General features: G+C 44.4%; 1 protein-coding gene across 3 annotated transcripts in view; it reads left to right on the top strand.

The window, feature by feature from the left end:
- The window catches only part of chd7 (chromodomain helicase DNA binding protein 7), a 94,057-nt gene that overhangs the window by 47,663 nt on the left and 28,662 nt on the right, over positions 1-17,732 (top strand). The window contains exons 5-21 of one of the 3 annotated variants that reach the window (XM_084058732.1): positions 1,590-1,734; positions 3,066-3,194; positions 4,107-4,172; positions 5,496-5,551; positions 6,635-6,749; positions 8,023-8,106; positions 8,253-8,390; positions 10,384-10,505; positions 10,624-10,867; positions 12,114-12,290; positions 13,070-13,213; positions 14,412-14,510; positions 15,240-15,432; positions 15,563-15,779; positions 16,070-16,265; positions 16,918-17,085; positions 17,351-17,524. In XM_084058732.1, the coding sequence (XP_083914858.1) occupies positions 1,590-1,734; positions 3,066-3,194; positions 4,107-4,172; positions 5,496-5,551; positions 6,635-6,749; positions 8,023-8,106; positions 8,253-8,390; positions 10,384-10,505; positions 10,624-10,867; positions 12,114-12,290; positions 13,070-13,213; positions 14,412-14,510; positions 15,240-15,432; positions 15,563-15,779; positions 16,070-16,265; positions 16,918-17,085; positions 17,351-17,524 (2,467 nt within the window). Of the gene's footprint in view, positions 1-1,589; positions 1,735-3,065; positions 3,195-4,106; positions 4,173-5,495; positions 5,552-6,634; positions 6,750-8,022; positions 8,107-8,252; positions 8,391-10,383; positions 10,506-10,623; positions 10,868-12,113; positions 12,291-13,069; positions 13,214-14,411; positions 14,511-15,239; positions 15,433-15,562; positions 15,780-16,069; positions 16,266-16,917; positions 17,086-17,341; positions 17,525-17,732 lie in introns of all 3 variants that reach the window. The other 2 variants (XM_084058731.1, XM_084058730.1) reach the window with 2 other exon arrangements.

Consider the following 17,732-nt stretch of genomic DNA (forward strand, 5'->3'; position numbering starts at 1 on the left):
AGAGAGTGAGAGGGAGGCGAAAAGATGAAAGAAGAGGGAAGGCTGCAAAGTGGAAAGAAGTGTGTGATTCCACAGTGTGTGTCCATGCGTCCACGTGTGTGTGTGCATGCGTCCGTGTGTGTGTGTGTGTGTGTGTGTGTGTGTGTTTGCGCGCGCTCTCGCAGCCAGATGGCTCCAGCGTGTGGCGACCAGCCAGAGGAACAGGTGCAGGTCACATGACCAGCCGTTACCACGGAGATGGTGATTGCTCTTGGCGTTAGGATGAAAGGAGAGGGGCCCCAAAGAGAGAGAGAGAGAGAGGCAGGCAGAGGGCGAGAGACATTGAAGGAGAGAGAGAGAGGAGGAGAGAGAGACTGTGTGTGTGTGTGTGTGTGTGTGTGTGAGGGAGAGAGAGCAAGCGAAGGGGTGCTGTGTGTCCTCTCACTTTCCTCTCTGGTACACACACACACACACACACACAGCTCCTCTCCGTCTCTCCATGCCAGAGATTAGAGAGAGCCTTGGGGCCCACTCAACCCCTCCCTCCTCCACCTCTCTCTCTCTCACTGCCCCCCACCTCCCTCCCTCTCTCTCCCTCTTTTCCTCTCTTCCCACTCCCCCTTTCTCAGTCTTTCATGATATTAACCCCCTGTGTACCGAAGCCCGAGGCAGCCTAATGATTTCTAAAATGGGTAAATCAAACATGGCTACCGCCCTAGGACATATGCCCGCCTGCATGTGCGCGCACACGCACGCACGGACACGCACACACTCACAAGAATGACAGGTAGTTTTCAGAGTGTTTTTGTGAACTCCACAAAAAGTGACCTGCCTACTAATGAGACTTATTCCTCAAGTCCGTCCCCTCATCTTCCGTCCATATAGATGAAGAGATGTGTGGGGGAGGAGGGAGCGAGTGTTTTACCCATCTGTGTGACGACTTTATCCATATTTTATACTTTGGCTATTCAAAAATAGCAGATCTACAAGCTCATAGCACAGAGTGCCGCGCTGTGAGCTTGTAGATCTGCAATTTTTTGTGCAAATCTTTGAATGTATATATTTGTTAAAGCGAACATGAACTCAAATCTTTGCTTCTGGGGGTCCCTGGAACAACATATTTTGAGATGGGGGGGGGGGGGGGGGGGGGTCCTTGACATGAAAAAGTTTGAGCGACACTGATATTATAGCAACATAAGTGTTTCGGAAAACTGTTAGGATTCAGAAGACATTTGTAGAATCGTATCTCAGGTCTTGATGGGTTAAGAAAGGTTGTGGGTACCGAGGACATGGCAGTCTTCCTTTTAAGCAAGGCACTAGACTTTAACCCTCAGCCACTCCAGTACACCTGCTCAGTGGCTCTCAGGAGTGAATGTTTGATGTTCTTCTGAAGTCAGCCTGATGCCCTTCCATCTGGCTAGGATTTTAGGGTTTAACATTAGAATCAAGGATGCGTGGTTGTGTTCACCACTCCTTTCTTCTTCCTGCTCCCCTCTACTGTCCTGCTCTCCTCTCTCTAGGTGAGAGAGGTATTTGCTTTAAGGGCTTAGTCTTCAGTTTTAATCGATGTTGTTCAATGATTAAAAGTCAGTTTCTCTCTCTCTCTCTAGCAGCAAGAAGGCTGAGTCAGAAGGCGGGGCCAGCGTCAGTAAAAAGGACGCCAAGCGGAAGAGAGAGCCGTCGGTCGCCGAAGATGTGGAAGTCAAGTCTCCGCCCCCTTCTGCCCCCGAAGATGATGACGATGATGGTGTCCAGGTAAAAGCACAGTTCCACACTTCTCTCACTCACTCAAACACACACATACACGGACGCACACCGCATCGGAATTCAGGGCCACCTGCTAAGGGCCGTTAAACCCAAGGTCCGAAGTGCGGTCGTACGTTTGACGTGCACTTCTATCCGTCTATAAGATCCACACCCTCGCTGCATCGTGTATACCACCTGTATAGATGCCTACAAGGCATTAAAGCCTGGAAGGCTGTTGGTGTTGTAAACCACAGCTGTTGACAGACCAAACACACACACGCGCACACTGCTGCCCTGCCAAGTTTTTGTAATACAACCTGTTCTACCAGCCCCAGACAATAAGTTGACACTGGAGCCTTTTTTTAAAGCATTGTAACAGGTGCTATATAAGACCTCTTGGTAACTCCTTCAGTCCTATGTATAGGCTCTATATGAAGTGTGTGGTGTTCACAGTCTGGGTAAACAGTTGACAGCACTTCCCCTTGTGGCCTCCATCATCACCACACGCGCTATAGTTGTGAAACATTTTGATTCACACCTCTGTGTGTTCTATATATATCTATATCTTGTCTAATGCCTGATGTATACTTGGTTGTGCACCAGTGCTGCGGTGCATTGTGAGCTTGTAGATCGGCTATTTTTGGTGTGCAACACCAGCGCTTAACTAAGAACATATCTCTCTTAATACCACCATTACTCCCACAGGCAGAGGACGGGGGGGCGTATAGTACAACGAATGGCAGATACCCATAAAGTGGTAGCCCTAGCTCTCACCCTCTCTCGCCCCCTCCTGCATTTATTCTCTGTTCTCGTCTCTGTGACACAGCAGTGGTTTAGCACTTCAGATGGTAATAGTTGGCCACCGCCTCTCCCACTCAGGGTGCAATAGGATGATTGTAGCCTGTGGTGTTTGGGCTGCTACTGGGCAGGTTAAAAATAGGCCGATTTTCTGTGTGTGTGTGGTCTATGCAGGAGTGGTGTGTGCACTAGGAGCAAACTGATAGTCATCTTTAAAGGGTAACGGCTCCCCGACATACTGAATAAACGTAATGTGGTCTACAAAATACAGTATGCCATCCACTTCCTTTTCGAACCTTGCTCTTCTGCCATGAAGTGCCCCTTTAGTTATTTTCCAAAATCACTAATCTGAAAAAGACGAGTGGAATCGAGCAGCGGTCACCGGTTGTGGAATGGAACAAAACAATGTTTTCTTTTTTATAATGTACCGTATATATTTGACAAAGAAAATCAAATCCTTCATTCTCATGCTTCCCCCCCTCCCATCTCTCCTTTATTCCGTCCATCCTCCTCTTCTACCTTTCCTTCCTTCGCTCCTTCAGAAGCGACGTTCCAGCCGTCAGGTGAAGAGGAAGAGGTACACTGAGGACCTGGAGTTCAGGATCTCTGAGGAGGACAGCGGGGACGACTCGACGACACCCAAGTCCCCCTCCTCTTCCTCACAAGTGCAGGTAAAAGCAGGCACTTGACCTCACTCGTTAATGGATTGAAAGTTAAACTAGTAGCTCAAAACATGCGAACTGTTAGGTTGATATGGGTGTGATATAATACCATTATACCACAGATATGAGGTCTTTTGCCTTGGTACAGTTCTATATCACTGCAGTGAAAAAAGAAATCTACAAACTATCAAAAAGTTAATAAACAATTAGGTCTAACTTCAGCCACTGTAAGTCTAACTATGGCGCCATGCAGAAGAAAAAAAATCTAAATATAAGCATTGCATAACAGTCACCTTGTTTGTACAGGCAGTCAAAAGAACCTACTTTCTTGTAAAAAAAAAAAAAAGAAGTTCAATTGTGATTGTGTATAATTTTCATATAACCATATTTGGTAACCGTTTTATATAAGCAATAACTCATGACAGGCCTCACAACAGTTTGCGTCGGGCTGAACAACGCCCCTTAGCTGTGATATAATCACAATATACCACGGCCGGGCCTGGAGTGAGTTATTGCTTAATTACACAACTTTGACAATGAGCTGGTGTGGTGTGCGGCTTGGGGGTCGCATCAAATCAGAGAGCAGCTCTATGAAATGATCCAGATGTCTGGATCCAGGGCTGCACGATTATAGTTAAAATGATCATCCAGATTGTGTTGCTTAATGCCTTTTATTATCCATTGTGCTTATCTATTGATAAATGTTATATATTGTAATGGCCTTCTGTGAGTCTGATCCATGAGGCGATGAGTTGTACAATGTTCTGGCTATTAACCCTGGTGTAATGTAGACGAGGGTGAGATACAGCAGCTGACCAAATGAAATGTTTGTACGAATTGCCAAGTTTTACAATTAAATATTTGTGAAACCTAAAATCCAGATCTTTGTGCAGCCTTAGTCTGACGTGTGTTTGTTTCCAGGATGTGGCCGACTGTGAGGGACCAGTGGTGGAGAAAATCATGAACACACGTACCACCAAGAAACAGGTGAACACGCACACACACACACACACACACACACACACACACACACACACACACCAGAGTGCATGCTCATGCCCCAAGGCAGAGTTTACATCACCTGATTAGCTGCTGCGCAGCCGGCTCTAAGCAGATTATATGTACACACACACACACACACACACACACACACACACACACACACACACACACACACACACACACACACACACACACACACACACACTTGGAAATACTGTACAGGCAAACACCAGTTTGGACGGTGTGGATCCAGTTGGTAAGAAGAGACAAGAGTTCTTGTATTTCGATGTATGTGTTTGTGTGTCTGTTCCAGACAGAGTGTAACACACACACACACACACACACACACACACACACACACACACACACACACACACACACACACACACACACACACACACACACGCACACACGCACACACAGCCATTTTCTTCCACATACTGTGTGACATGTCTTCTATGCTTTGTTTAGAAGTCTTGTTCTAAAGAAAGACTGTCTCTGTGCCAGTATATACACACACAAACACAAATGTGCGCATTCACGCGCACACACAAGAGAGCCACTAGCCAACTTTTCTCTGTTAGCCAGCTGCTGATGGGTTACCCCCCCCACCCACACACCCTCTGACACACAAAGCCATGCACACACGCACGTACACACACACACAGAAACACGCGCACACACACACACTCTCACCCACCCAAACTCACGCACACAGTTCCATTCACAGAGAGTTGACCCTAGGCTTGGCATGCTGCCAAAACCACAGCGCTAGCTACGCCAGACGCCAAGCTAGCGTTTCCTCGGGGTGTGTGTGCGAGCGCGCGTGTGTGTGATTGATGACTCATGGCATTACAGTGGTGTTAGTGGTGTTAGTAGTAGTGTGGCAGCGGAAGTGTGTATGTTACCATTAATAGTTGTGAATAGTTTGCGCGCGCGTGTGCATGATAGTAGTAGTGAATGAGGAGAGTTATACCTTGAGCACTGGGGGACTCTCTGTACACACACACACACACACACACGCACACACTATTCTATTACTTAAGCAATAGAAGTGGAAGATTCATACTTTCTCTATCAGTGTTAACTATTTAATGTCCCCTTCCTAAAGCAAGTATTGAAATCATTGATCCTCATTATTTACCTATTTCCATACCCCTCTATTCAACAGCTGAACAGCTATTTATGAAATCTTCATTAATAAATTATTTTAATCAATGTTTGTGATCAAGACAGCAAACATGTAAATGAATGTGTTATTTAAGCGTTGTAGCTGTTGTTTTCTAAATTACAAATGTTTATTTTCAGCTGGAGTCAGGAGAGGAAGTAGAAGTGGAGGAATTCTACGTCAAGTTCAAAAGCTTGTAAGATGCACCTTTCCTTTTCCGCCTCTTTCATAAAAAGTCACTTCTTCCCATGACATTCTACTGTCAACTTTACTTGTGCATGCACACATTCTCTTTTTTTATCTCTGTCTCTCATACAGATAGTCTGTCTGTCCAAACGCACACGGACAAGTAGCGTGACATGTGGTTTTCTGTGTCTCCAGGCTATAGAGCAGTGTGTTCAGTCCGGCTAACAGACTGTGTAATCTAATCTAGGACCTGTGGACAGAAGCAGTGCTGTATGATGGGATGAGATACTGTCCGTCCCTGTCACACTTACACTGTCTGTACACAGTCTTTCACATCTGGCCAAAACACTGTTTGGAATCTTTAGAAACTTAAAAAAAAATGTTTTTAAAGGAATCTTGCTAAATAGCCGTTTTATATATATTTATTACTTTACTATTTCTACTTTATATAAAATTTGGTTTGTTCTATTCTACTGTTTCCCAAACAGTGGGTTAACTTGGGACCCATATGTGGGTCACAGACCAATTTTTATGGGTTGTGAAATAATATTTTTATATTAATACCCCTTTATTTCTTGTTTCCTACATTTAGTTTTTCATCATTATTTCAAAATATTTTCAAAGAAAAATAATTTAAAAACATTTTTTTTTTTTTTTTTTTTAATAATTCCATTAAAAAAAATCCATTAATTAGAGGGAAAAAATAACTTTTAAGAAGTAGTGAAAATAGCAGATCTGCAAGCTTGTAGATCGTCTAGTTTCACTAGGTTGGGTCCCGGCCGGGGATACATCAAACTTCTCTTTTGGGTCTGGAGCTAAACGTTTGGGAATAACTGTTCTATTCTTCAGCCCATCTTCTTTTACTTCTCAGGGTTAAATTCAGGTTACGTTGAATCAGATTACGTCAGTTCAGATTGCAGGGTGGTGGGAAAGGCTTTGACTTTAGTAAGTCATCCGTAGAACTCCAGTCTTTTAAAAGAAAACATCCTGTCCAGTACGTCCCTGCGCTCTGACATTGCTTAATATTCAGGAGAAATAAAGTACAGAGTCATCAAGAGTGTTTGTGTGCTCACCTTGCACCTCTCGTTCACAGTTCCTACCTCCACTGTCGCTGGGAAGTTCTGGAAGAACTTGAGAAAGACAAGAGGATCCATCAGAAAGTCAAGAGGTTCAGGGCCAAGCAGCTGCTCAACAGCTTCATCACTGAGGTAAGACTTTCTCCACTATAGATAAGAGATTATTAGATTAGGGGTGCAATAGTTAATCGAATTTAAAATATTTAGTTAAAGAATTTAATTTAAAAACAATATCTTTTGAAAAAATAAATGTATTTATTTAAAGGATGACTTCACCCATTTCCAAACTATATAACATATAAATGGGCCTCACACATTTTCATTATAACACAGTACCATTTTTGTCTACTCGCTCCGTATCTCTACCAGTGACATCATCTATGGGGAATCCAAGCTAATAGAAACTGCAGGCTTTCTATTCCTGGAAAGTTTGCATGCTATGATAGAAGCCTTTGTTCTTGCATTGATTAAAAAATAAATGAATAATGAAATCTTGTCTGAAATGACCAAACCTGCCTAACGATTATGTTATCACTGGTGGGCGGATTTCTGAACTGTCCACACACAGCCCCCCTCTGAGACACAGACCAAACAGACAACATTTTTACCATATTGTAATGTTTTTTAGATACTAACTAGAAGACTGCTAAAGTAGCCGATCATTTTCCCAGTGCATAGGCTACTGCCGGCCTTGTTGATGAGATTTAGTGGAGAGTTTGAAGCTCCAGCTCCTAAAATGATCGTTTCTTATATGTGGGAAAATCTGTGATATTCCATTACAAGTCAATGGATGAGCAGCGCTGCTCGCCAGACCTAGAGCTGCAAAGGGGTGTGGGCGGAGCTTAGCGAAGTGTCAATTTCAACCATTAAAAAAAGACAATGTCAATCCCATAGCTCGATGGACAATCCATAGTGTGTAATGGAACACGAAACTGTAGACTCAACAAAATGGCGGACGACTTTCGATTATTCAATTGAGCCATTCAATCCGGGAACGCATCTGTGTCATTTTAAGATTTCTTCGGCATTTCAAAAATAGCAGATATACAAGCTCAGATATACAAGTTTTAGCAGATATTCGCTGATCGGCTTGTCGTTAGACCACTCCCACTTCCGACTCTGAAAAAGTGAATGATGGAATACTTGCTAGATAAATAATCAATAGTTGCAGCCCTTGATGAGATTTTAAACAACAATGATCAATAAAGTCCTTTGCATTGTATGTGATTCACAGTCCCTTTTCTCAGTCTCTCTGTTCCCCTTTTAAAATGTATTACTCGGAAGTCTGCACAGGAGTTGCGGTACATAAAAGACCATACTTGGGTAGCACATCGTTGACTTGTGTAATGAAGGCAGGCGGATGAGTATTTCCTCTGATCCTCTGTGTCACTGTTATCTCCACCAGATGGACGACGAGCCATTCAACCCCGATTACGTTGAGGTGGACAGAGTCCTGGACATTTCGGAGAGCCCAGACGAGAACGGAGAGGTACTGTCTTTTTTCTTTCCCTTTCGCCGTCTGTCTTTCCCAGATCTTTAATAAAGACTATTTCCTGAATGCACAGCAAATGGACTGTCTGCCCCCTTACATGTACGTGTGTGTGTGTGTGTGTGTGTGTGTGTGTGTGTGTCCAGACTGTGACATTGTACCTTGTCAAGTGGTGCAGTCTACCATACGAAGATGCCACCTGGGAGCTGAAGGCCGACATCGACCAGACCAAGATAGAGGAGTATGATCGCATCGTAGCACGCACAGCCAACACTAAGAGAGTGGTGAGTGAAAAATGATTGCACGCACTAGTTAGACAAAACGAATGTGCAAAAGCAAAAGCTGAAATCGTTATTTGAATGCTTGTTGTAGATTTTTGTTTTATCAGGCCATTTTTTGTATCCAATTAAATGAGGTTCTCTCTAAAGGCTCACACGAAATTACACACACACACACACACACACACACACACACACACACACACACACACACACACACACACACACACACACACACACACACACACACACACACACACACACACACACAGGTGCCAGCAGCCCAGCACACACGCTCTGGTGGAGAAGATATACGTTTTTTTATTTTATTTTTTACATAACTGTAAACCTAATTGGCAGAGCGCTGTTGCCCGGCTGATTCAAAACCGTATCTAACCCTAATACGCTACAGCTTGTCTGCTACCAATAACGAACGCTAGCTACGGAACACACTGAAAGAGGCCGTGTTGCTGGCGTGTGCTTAGAGGCTCCAGTCTCACTGCAAGTCCAAGTATTATTTAACGATCTGCTGAAAATTGCACCATGCGTCGCAGGGTTAATTCGATTATTAAAACCGCTAAATTGACCATACTTCTGTCTGCTGGCGACAAAGATTGGACATGAAACAGATTGTTCTAACAGTGATCTGTTATTCAAAACAGCAGTCTGTGATCATAAAAGGGTATACAATAAAGCCGTGTGTAATTCAACAATTCCTGTCAAAGCTTTGAAGCCCAAGAAATTGTATTTGGGCCAGCCTAATGTACAGGGCATATTATTCCATCTCTTGGGTCTCTCTCTTTCTCTCTGCATGTGTGCGGTATGCTATCTGTCTCCCTAATCTCTTTTCAAACACTTTGAAAAGAACTCAAATGCGCGCACGCGCGCGTGTGTGTGTGTGTGTGTGTGTGTGTGTTTGTGCACTGGCCTACCGACTGCCCCTTTCTCCAGATTTACAGCTCCCTTAACTGCTCTCCGCGGGCCACGTTCCTGCGGTCGCACACACGCACAAATGCACACACACACTCACACGGCTCCTGTGGCCGGGCCAAACCACTAACAGTGTGTTTAATGCTGAACAGAAGCAGATGACTGGCTGTATTCGCTCGCTCGCTCTCTCGCTCTCTATCTGTCTCTGTTTGAGGACCATGTTAGAAGTATAAACACCAGTGATGCTTATATCCGGTTTTAGCAACGGTATTGTTTCAACCTCCATTTGTCCCCTGTAGTCATTAATGTTATCAGCTTTGGTTTTGTCCCTTGGATACCTTCCACTAATGCACAGGCACTGGCAGTGATACGTTGTTTGTCAGGACTTTGTGACATTATAATCAACATATTTGCTTGTGTACTTGACATTTTGAGGCGGTACAGCGGGAGCAGTCTGATGTATCATGGCTGCATGACTCACACCAAGTCTTATGTGCACTGGCTTGACATGCGTCATGATGTGTGCCTCGTTTGTTCAAGATTCAAGAAGATTTATTTGTCACGCGCTCATACAATTATGGGCAGTGAAATGTTGGTGTGTAATGGCATCTGAATGGAGGTCTGGGGAAACTCGCACTAGAAACCGTGGATAGAATGAGTGAGCGGCTCAGTCGCTCGGGCATGACTAAACTGTGATTGAGAGGTGACGCACTGTAGAGCATTGGAACCAGAGTCGGTCTGTATTCTTTTGACCGGGTGGGAACTAAAATGAGACTGAAACAACTTGCTGTGTATGTATGGAAAATGCTTTTATGAAAACATTGAGGTATGTGCACTGCAAAAAGGCATAATTTAAAGACATCCATCCATCTAATATGACACACTCGTAAAGCTTTTGTTGGCGTAACGGTACTTGCTGCAGCCGGCGTGTTGGTTTCATGGAGTATTCATGGAGTATTCTGAATTCTCCAGGCTTTCTTTTCGAGAAAGCAAGCCTGGGATTCCTGGGATTTGTGCACGAAAAATGTAATTGTTGTTCACCAACTAAACTGTGTGTGTATGTGTTCAGGAGCGGCTACCAGCAGCAGACTGGGAGAAGATAGACAGCACCAGAGAGTACAAGAACAGCAACGAACTCAGGGAGTACCAACTAGAAGGCCTCAACTGGCTAACCTTCAATTGGTACAACGAGTAAGTCTTCAACACGGTTCCGTTTTAAGATTAATTTGTACACAGAGGTGTACACAGAGGTGTACACAGAGGTGTACCATCCCTGCCTCACTTCTCCATCTCGTTCTGTCTCCCGTAGACGTAACTGTATCTTGGCAGATGAGATGGGTCTTGGTAAAACAATCCAATCCATAACATTCCTCAATGAGATCTTCATGAAGGCCATCGAGGGGCCCTTCCTGGTCATTGCCCCCTTGTCCACTATCCCCAACTGGGAGCGGGAGTTCAGGACCTGGACGGATCTCAACGTGGTTGTCTACCACGGCAGCCAGGCCAGCCGCAAGACCATCCAGGCCTACGAGATGTACTACCGAGACGCACAGGTAAGTCCTGCCAAAACGGAATGCACTGCTGAGATGTTTAGTTTAAAGGACCATATATGGCATTGTCTATTCACAGCTTTTGCCTTATTTTGAAAATAAACATAAACCATTTGGCTATTGGCCAAATGGCTTTGTTTTGTAGCGCATGTTTAAGTATACTGTGGGTAGGTCGTAGTCAGTGGGCTAAACATGCCAGACATATGGCAACTCTGTAAAGCAACGCAGAATCCTAAAGCACTAACATTCTCATTCAGAAAACTAAAACAATACTTGAAGCATATATATCAAACTGCTACTGATCTATCTGCAATGCTAAGCTATTTGCCAGTATAATTATTTTGTGTACAGCTGGCCTAAACCTAAGAGGAACCTCATACTGGCTCGACAAGACAGACAGACATGTTTCAAAAGAGCTTTCTTTCTCTGCTGTGAGCTTGTCACACTTTGATTGTTGTAAACCATATACTCTTAAACCATATAGTCTTAAGCTGCTATCGCAGTGCACAGCTAACATCTTACAGCAGTGAACTACATGGGCTGTTGGATAATAAACCGTAATAGCAGCGTCCCACCCTAGCTGCCTGCTCCTAATCCAGTCTGAGGTAATCCTCAAGGTCACTGTAGTGTAGAGGGATGTTCTGTCCTGCTGCTTATCCCATGTCAGTAGAAAGGACCACAAACACAGCTAGCGTGGTTAGAAAGGACTCTTCCTGGTGGACATTTCGTAATCTTCTTTTGCACTTATGTAAGATGGTTGAAGAGAATTTTGGTTGAGATCTGATTAGCCCAGTTCAATAGTTCAGCTAGCTGGTTAGAATACCTACAACAGAAGAACTTGACCCACTAACCTAGTGAAAAACTGCCTACGGGTTAGCAGGACCTTAAGTCGAGAACATTTTGAAGCGCACGGACCGTGACCTGCTGTTGCTGAACATGTCTTTCGTTCATGTGGGTCTGTGACTCGGTCACCATTAACTGCCCTCTCATAGACATGTTTTTCTCATGATGACTTGAGGTGTGACAACCACAGCATAATGTTTTAATCATATTTTAAGTTAGACATGTAAATCCTGTTCTCTCTTTCTTACTCTCAACTAATTCATTTTCAATATTCTTTGATGTGGACGTTCGATGACCATTGACGAAGCATCCAAGTACATTAAGAAAGCTATTATTATTAAACAGAATCAAACAGAAACATAATCATAGTGTGTGTGTGTGTGTGTCTCTCTGTGTCTTTTTACAGGGTAAGATAATAAAGGGAGCCTATCGCTTCCATGCGTTGATAACCACCTTTGAGATGATCCTGACAGACTGTCCCGAGCTGCGTAACGTCCGGTGGCGCTGTGTGGTCATAGACGAGGCTCACCGCCTCAAGAACAGAAACTGTAAACTGCTGGAGGGACTCAAAATGATGGACATGGTGAGTAGTGGGCTCTTAGTACAAGCAGCACAGGGAGAAATGTGTCAGATTTGAGCTGAAAATGTATTCCATATCGTTTGATCCAAACGATAAGGAATCTATTCTGCACAGAAACAGAACTTCTTCAAAATCTCTCTGTTGCTTCACCCTTTAAGATGTGATGTCTGTAAATAAAGATAAAACATAAAAATGTAAATAAATAAAAACATTTTGGCCAGTGTGTTGGCAAAAAATTGCGTAAATAAGGAAGTTTAAAGTACAGGATGGTGACATGTTGAATGTTGACAAATATCTTTAAAAGACTGCTATGTCTTCACCAAACTCTTGGTCAAACTACAGGTCTTACTGGTCTATTCTGGTGTTATTCTATTTTTATGCAATGGCATAGTTGTATTGTATTTTTAAGCATTAGAAGAATAGTTGGAAACTTAGTCAAGTCAAACCAGTGATGATCCACTGAGTCAATATGAGTTATTGACCATTTATAATGTATCAATAACCATGTCACACGCAGGGTGTGTCTTATCTCTGTGACTTATCTCTTTATCTGATTGGTCATGTAGGAGTTGTCACAATGTTTTATGAGCCTATAAACCTTAGCAGAACAAAGCAGCCCTTTTGGCTCTCAATGCTGTGTATATATTATCATCTCTCTTTCTTCCGTCATCGCTCTCTCTCTCCCCTCTCTCCTGAGGAGGATAAATCCATCTTGACAGCTACTCCTCTCCAGAATCCAGACCCTAACATCTCTCTTCTCCTCCTCCTCCTTCTACTCTCAGGAGCACAAGGTGCTGCTTACAGGCACTCCTCTTCAAAACACGGTAGAGGAGCTGTTCAGCCTGCTCAACTTCCTGGAGCCCGAGAGGTTCCCCTCAGAGACGACCTTCATGACCGAGTTCGGAGACCTCAAGACTGAAGAACAGGTAAAGCAGACAGCCTCACTGGGGAAACGTTAGACGCTGTAGTTTAGCCTGGTTCGTGGTTGAAATGTGCTGTCACGTCCACGTTCCGCAGCCACGCGGTGCACATACTTCCCGAACCTGCCTGACATCCAGGCGACAACAACCTCCATAACCCAGGTGTGTTGCTGTGCAGAATCTAACCGAAATGGGCAGAATCTAACCGAAATGCCAACAAAATGAAGTTTTCAGTTCAATGACAACTGATGGCTCTGAAAGAATGATCTTAGTGTATTTCTGTTGAAGTGCAAAGAAATTGAACTTTACAATACAAATCATTTTAGATTTAGAGCACCACATTACTACCTTTGTTTCACACACAAATGTACAGTTGGCCCCCGTTAGAAGCTCGAGTAGTAATAGAATAACAGAAGGCTCTAGTAGTTCTAGAAATGTTTCTCCACTCTTTCTGCTTAACATAATCTTTTGACTGCAGTATTGATGGAAATAATGCAACGATAACGGACGAGAGTAGTCACATGCATGACATGAGACGGACATCAGAGTGTAGAATATAATATACAGAAGTGTACTTGTTGCTTCTTTCAGCCAGTCAGTGCCAAGATAGCCACTTTGATGTGCCAATCATCCACCATGGGGCACGTTGACATCACTGCACGCCTAGTTTCATTTTATGGCCGGTGTACACAATGTCACGCAGGGAAGCATGAACCAAGGCTTTTGAAGACCTTAGCCAGAGAGAGTGTGTGTGTGGGGGGGGTTTCCACCAGTAGTGGACCGGAGTAGCGCGTCAACCACATAATCTTAACTAACACCCAACCTTGATTTCCTGCCGGAGACCTGAGTTTCATGTCTGTCCCTCACTCTGCCCTCGTACAGTTTCCTGTCTCTTAGCAAGACGTGCTAATGCTATTTTGCGTTTGAAATCCCTGCTATGTCCGTGCATTTCATCTACAAGGCTTCTCTATTGGGTCGGTTCCCACACAGTCGGCTGTTGGAGCACAGAATGTTGCCTTTAGGGCCTTTTTAAAATTTTACAGCCCTCTGCTCACAGTCGTGTCGGTTCAAATCACTCGTATGTCTCTTCTCTGCTCTTGAAAAATTTCCACGGTGCTGCAAATATCAGCATATCAACATAGAACCAGGTGGAGTGGTATATTTAGCATCTGTGTGTGTGTGTGTGTGTGTGTGTGTTTTATAGGTCCAGAAACTGCAAGCCATTCTGAAGCCCATGATGTTGAGGAGACTGAAGGAGGACGTAGAGAAGAACCTGGCCCCTAAAGAGGAGACCATCATAGAGGTATGTCTGGCGTCTCCTCCTTTACACTGGAGTTGGGTTCAAGATCGCGGCGCATGTTAAACGGGTGGTACATCTAACTTGTGGGTCACGTTGGGATGTGCGATATACCTTTACCTTTCATTCGTGACAGGTATTTTATACTAACCCACCTGCGTCATTACTTCAGTGTGCATTCAACGTGCCCGCAACGTGATTGGTTCCAGTTCGTATAACCGTAATATGTGGCATCTGTTTCTCACGCTCTTGTCCATCTCTCTATTTCTCAATCTCTCCATCCTTATAGTGTCCCTTTTTTCTCTCTCACTTTTTGTTGTTCAACTGTCTGTGTAATAAAATAAACTAAGAGAAATGTTCTACTATAAAATGAAGAAAATGCCTGTCATCATCCATTTTAATGAAAATAGTTTGAAATTACACATGGGCATTGACTATTGACTATGCAGGGAGTGAGGAAGCAAATACTTCACTTTTCCCAAAATGTAATCTATTGTTAGCATTTTTGCTATGGCTAATAGGGATCTGTACTCCCAGTCTCCGCAGGCTATGGGCTCTGTAGTTGCAGTCCCATAGTCTGGATGGACGATGGGTGGAAAATAAATGTGGGTACGGTACTAGTACAGTAATATAAGAGAAACAAGACGATGTAAAGATGTGCATAGTTGAGCCGCTTCAGCACCCTCTGGTGGTCAGATTTGCCGACAGTGACACATACCCACCTTGTTTTTGTAGGTGGAGTTGACGAACATCCAGAAGAAGTACTACCGCGCCATCCTGGAGAAGAACTTCGCCTTCCTCTCCAAAGGAGGTACAGCGGGAGGTGGTGGTGGAGGAGGAGCAGGAGGATATGGCCCTAATGTTCCCAACCTCCTCAACACCATGATGGAGCTGAGGAAGTGCTGCAACCACCCCTACCTCATCACCGGTACGCACGCACGCAAGCACACACACACTTCTACCTCGTCAATGGTGTACACACTCACTCACACACACTCCTTACTCCTGCTCCTCTCCCTTAACTGACCCCCTGTCCACCACCCATCCCCCATCTCCAGGAGCGGAAGAGAAGATTGTGGACGAATTCCGGGACAGCCACGGGGGCCCGTTGCAAATGCCAGACTTTCACCTCCAGGCCATGGTCCAGGCCGCCGGCAAACTGGTGCTGATCGACAAACTGCTGCCCAAACTGAAGGCCGGGGGCCACCGGGTCCTGGTGTTCAGTCAGATGGTCCGCTGTCTGGACATACTGGAAGACTACCTCATCCAGAGACGGTGAGACGGAGCGAGAGATGAATGGATGGCAGGATTTTAAATCTTTACTTATGATTCAAAGTCAGGAAAAAGAAATGAGTCTTATCTAAGTTTCATATTTATTGGACTTTATAGGTGTTTATGTATGTTATGTGCTTATGTGGGTGCACATGCATGTGTAGTATATGTTGATGCTGTTTTTCTTGTACAGCATTTTAGTTCTATACTGATGTCAATGAGTATCAACGTAAAATTTACATTCCTCTCCCCATCACTATCCTCCTTCGTCTCCTCTTCCTCTCTCTCTCCAGCTACCCATACGAGCGGATCGACGGCAGAGTTCGCGGCAACCTCCGCCAAGCGGCCATCGACCGCTTCTCCCGACCGGACTCTGACCGATTCGTGTTCCTGCTGTGCACCAGAGCCGGAGGGCTGGGCATCAACCTGACGGCCGCAGACACCTGCATCATCTTTGACTCTGACTGGAACCCTCAGAACGACCTCCAGGTGAGCCAGGGAGGTGGCGGGAGACTGGGTTAGATGGCAGAGGGGGAGGGTGGGGAACAGGATGTCTGCCTGTCCTGAAGAAGTCTTAAAACGTTTTTAATTCCAAGGCCTCTAGTTAAATTTAGAGTGAGATGCAGAATGTCAACTCGGCATAGAGCTGAAAATCTAAAGAAAAGTAAATGATTTTAAATTTGACATACATTACAGGGCATAAAAAGTGCACAAAAAGTATTTTTAAATTAACTTAAATAATTTGTGTTTGTTCCCATAAAGAGTAGTTAAAACCCTGTTTTGCTGTATAATAAATACAGCATGCGACTGGATCTAGCAGATTTACCGGATCGGTACCATACTCTGTACATCTGGTTTTGTTTCCTATGTGTGACTGGCCGTTATTATAATAGTGAATTTTCCTGGTGTACTGAATCCCTATTTAGAATCCAGCGGGCCAAGCATATTTATATTCTCTCTCGCTGCACTTGTGCACTCACCTCAGGGAAGCAGCCTTACCTTTGTTGTATGCACTGGTAATGGAGTAGGCCTGTGAGGTGACATCAGTAGGGAGTTTATGTGTTGAATTCAGCAACACCGCAAGACATTTCTCAGGTCTACTAACACCCCCACCCCCCGCACTTTCGCTCTTTCCATTTAGGCCCAGGCCAGGTGCCACCGTATTGGCCAGTCCAAGGCGGTGAAGATCTACCGGCTGATCACCAGAAACAGTTATGAGAGGGAGATGTTCGACAAGGCCAGTCTGAAGCTGGGCCTGGACAAGGCCGTCCTCCAGAGCATGAGCGGCCGGGACAACGCCAACAACGGGGTAGGAGACGAGACTGGATCTAAGATTGAACGGCGGAATGTCTTACCCAGTGCAGGAAATGTTATTCTAAAATCTAGTGTGTGATATGAGCGCTTTAATGACGAGATATGATCATTAACTTAAATATAATACTTAATTCAACAGAAAAATATTGTGGGCAGTTGTCGTCATGTTCAAACATCTCAGTGTTTACATGTGAAAATCATGTCCGCCATAATAACGACTTTGATAATAATGACTTTACTGTCATTATTAGACGGTCCAGCAGCTGTCTAAGAAGGAGATCGAGGACCTGCTGAGAAAGGGGGCGTACGGCGCTCTGATGGACGAGGAAGACGAGGGCTCCAAGTTCTGCGAGGAAGACATCGACCAGATCCTCCAGAGACGAACCCAGACCATCACCATCGAGTCTGAAGGGAAAGGTTCCACCTTTGCTAAGGTAAACAAATTAATCACTTAAACGCATTATTCTTAGTGAAACAGACCCGAGATGCAACTGTACTTGGTGTGCTCTTTTTTTCACTCTGCACCAAATCTCTTCAACAAAAATAGCAGGTTGCGTTGTGAGCTTGTAGGTTTGCTATTTTTGGCTAATGATCCCCCCTGAATAGGGATGCTGGGGTTCAAGTGATTAAATGTAATTCACG

Source organism: Gymnoscopelus microlampas (genome assembly GCF_963454915.1).
Source record: "Gymnoscopelus microlampas genome assembly, chromosome: 5".
NCBI classification, from domain to species: Eukaryota; Metazoa; Chordata; class Actinopteri; order Myctophiformes; family Myctophidae; genus Gymnoscopelus; species Gymnoscopelus microlampas.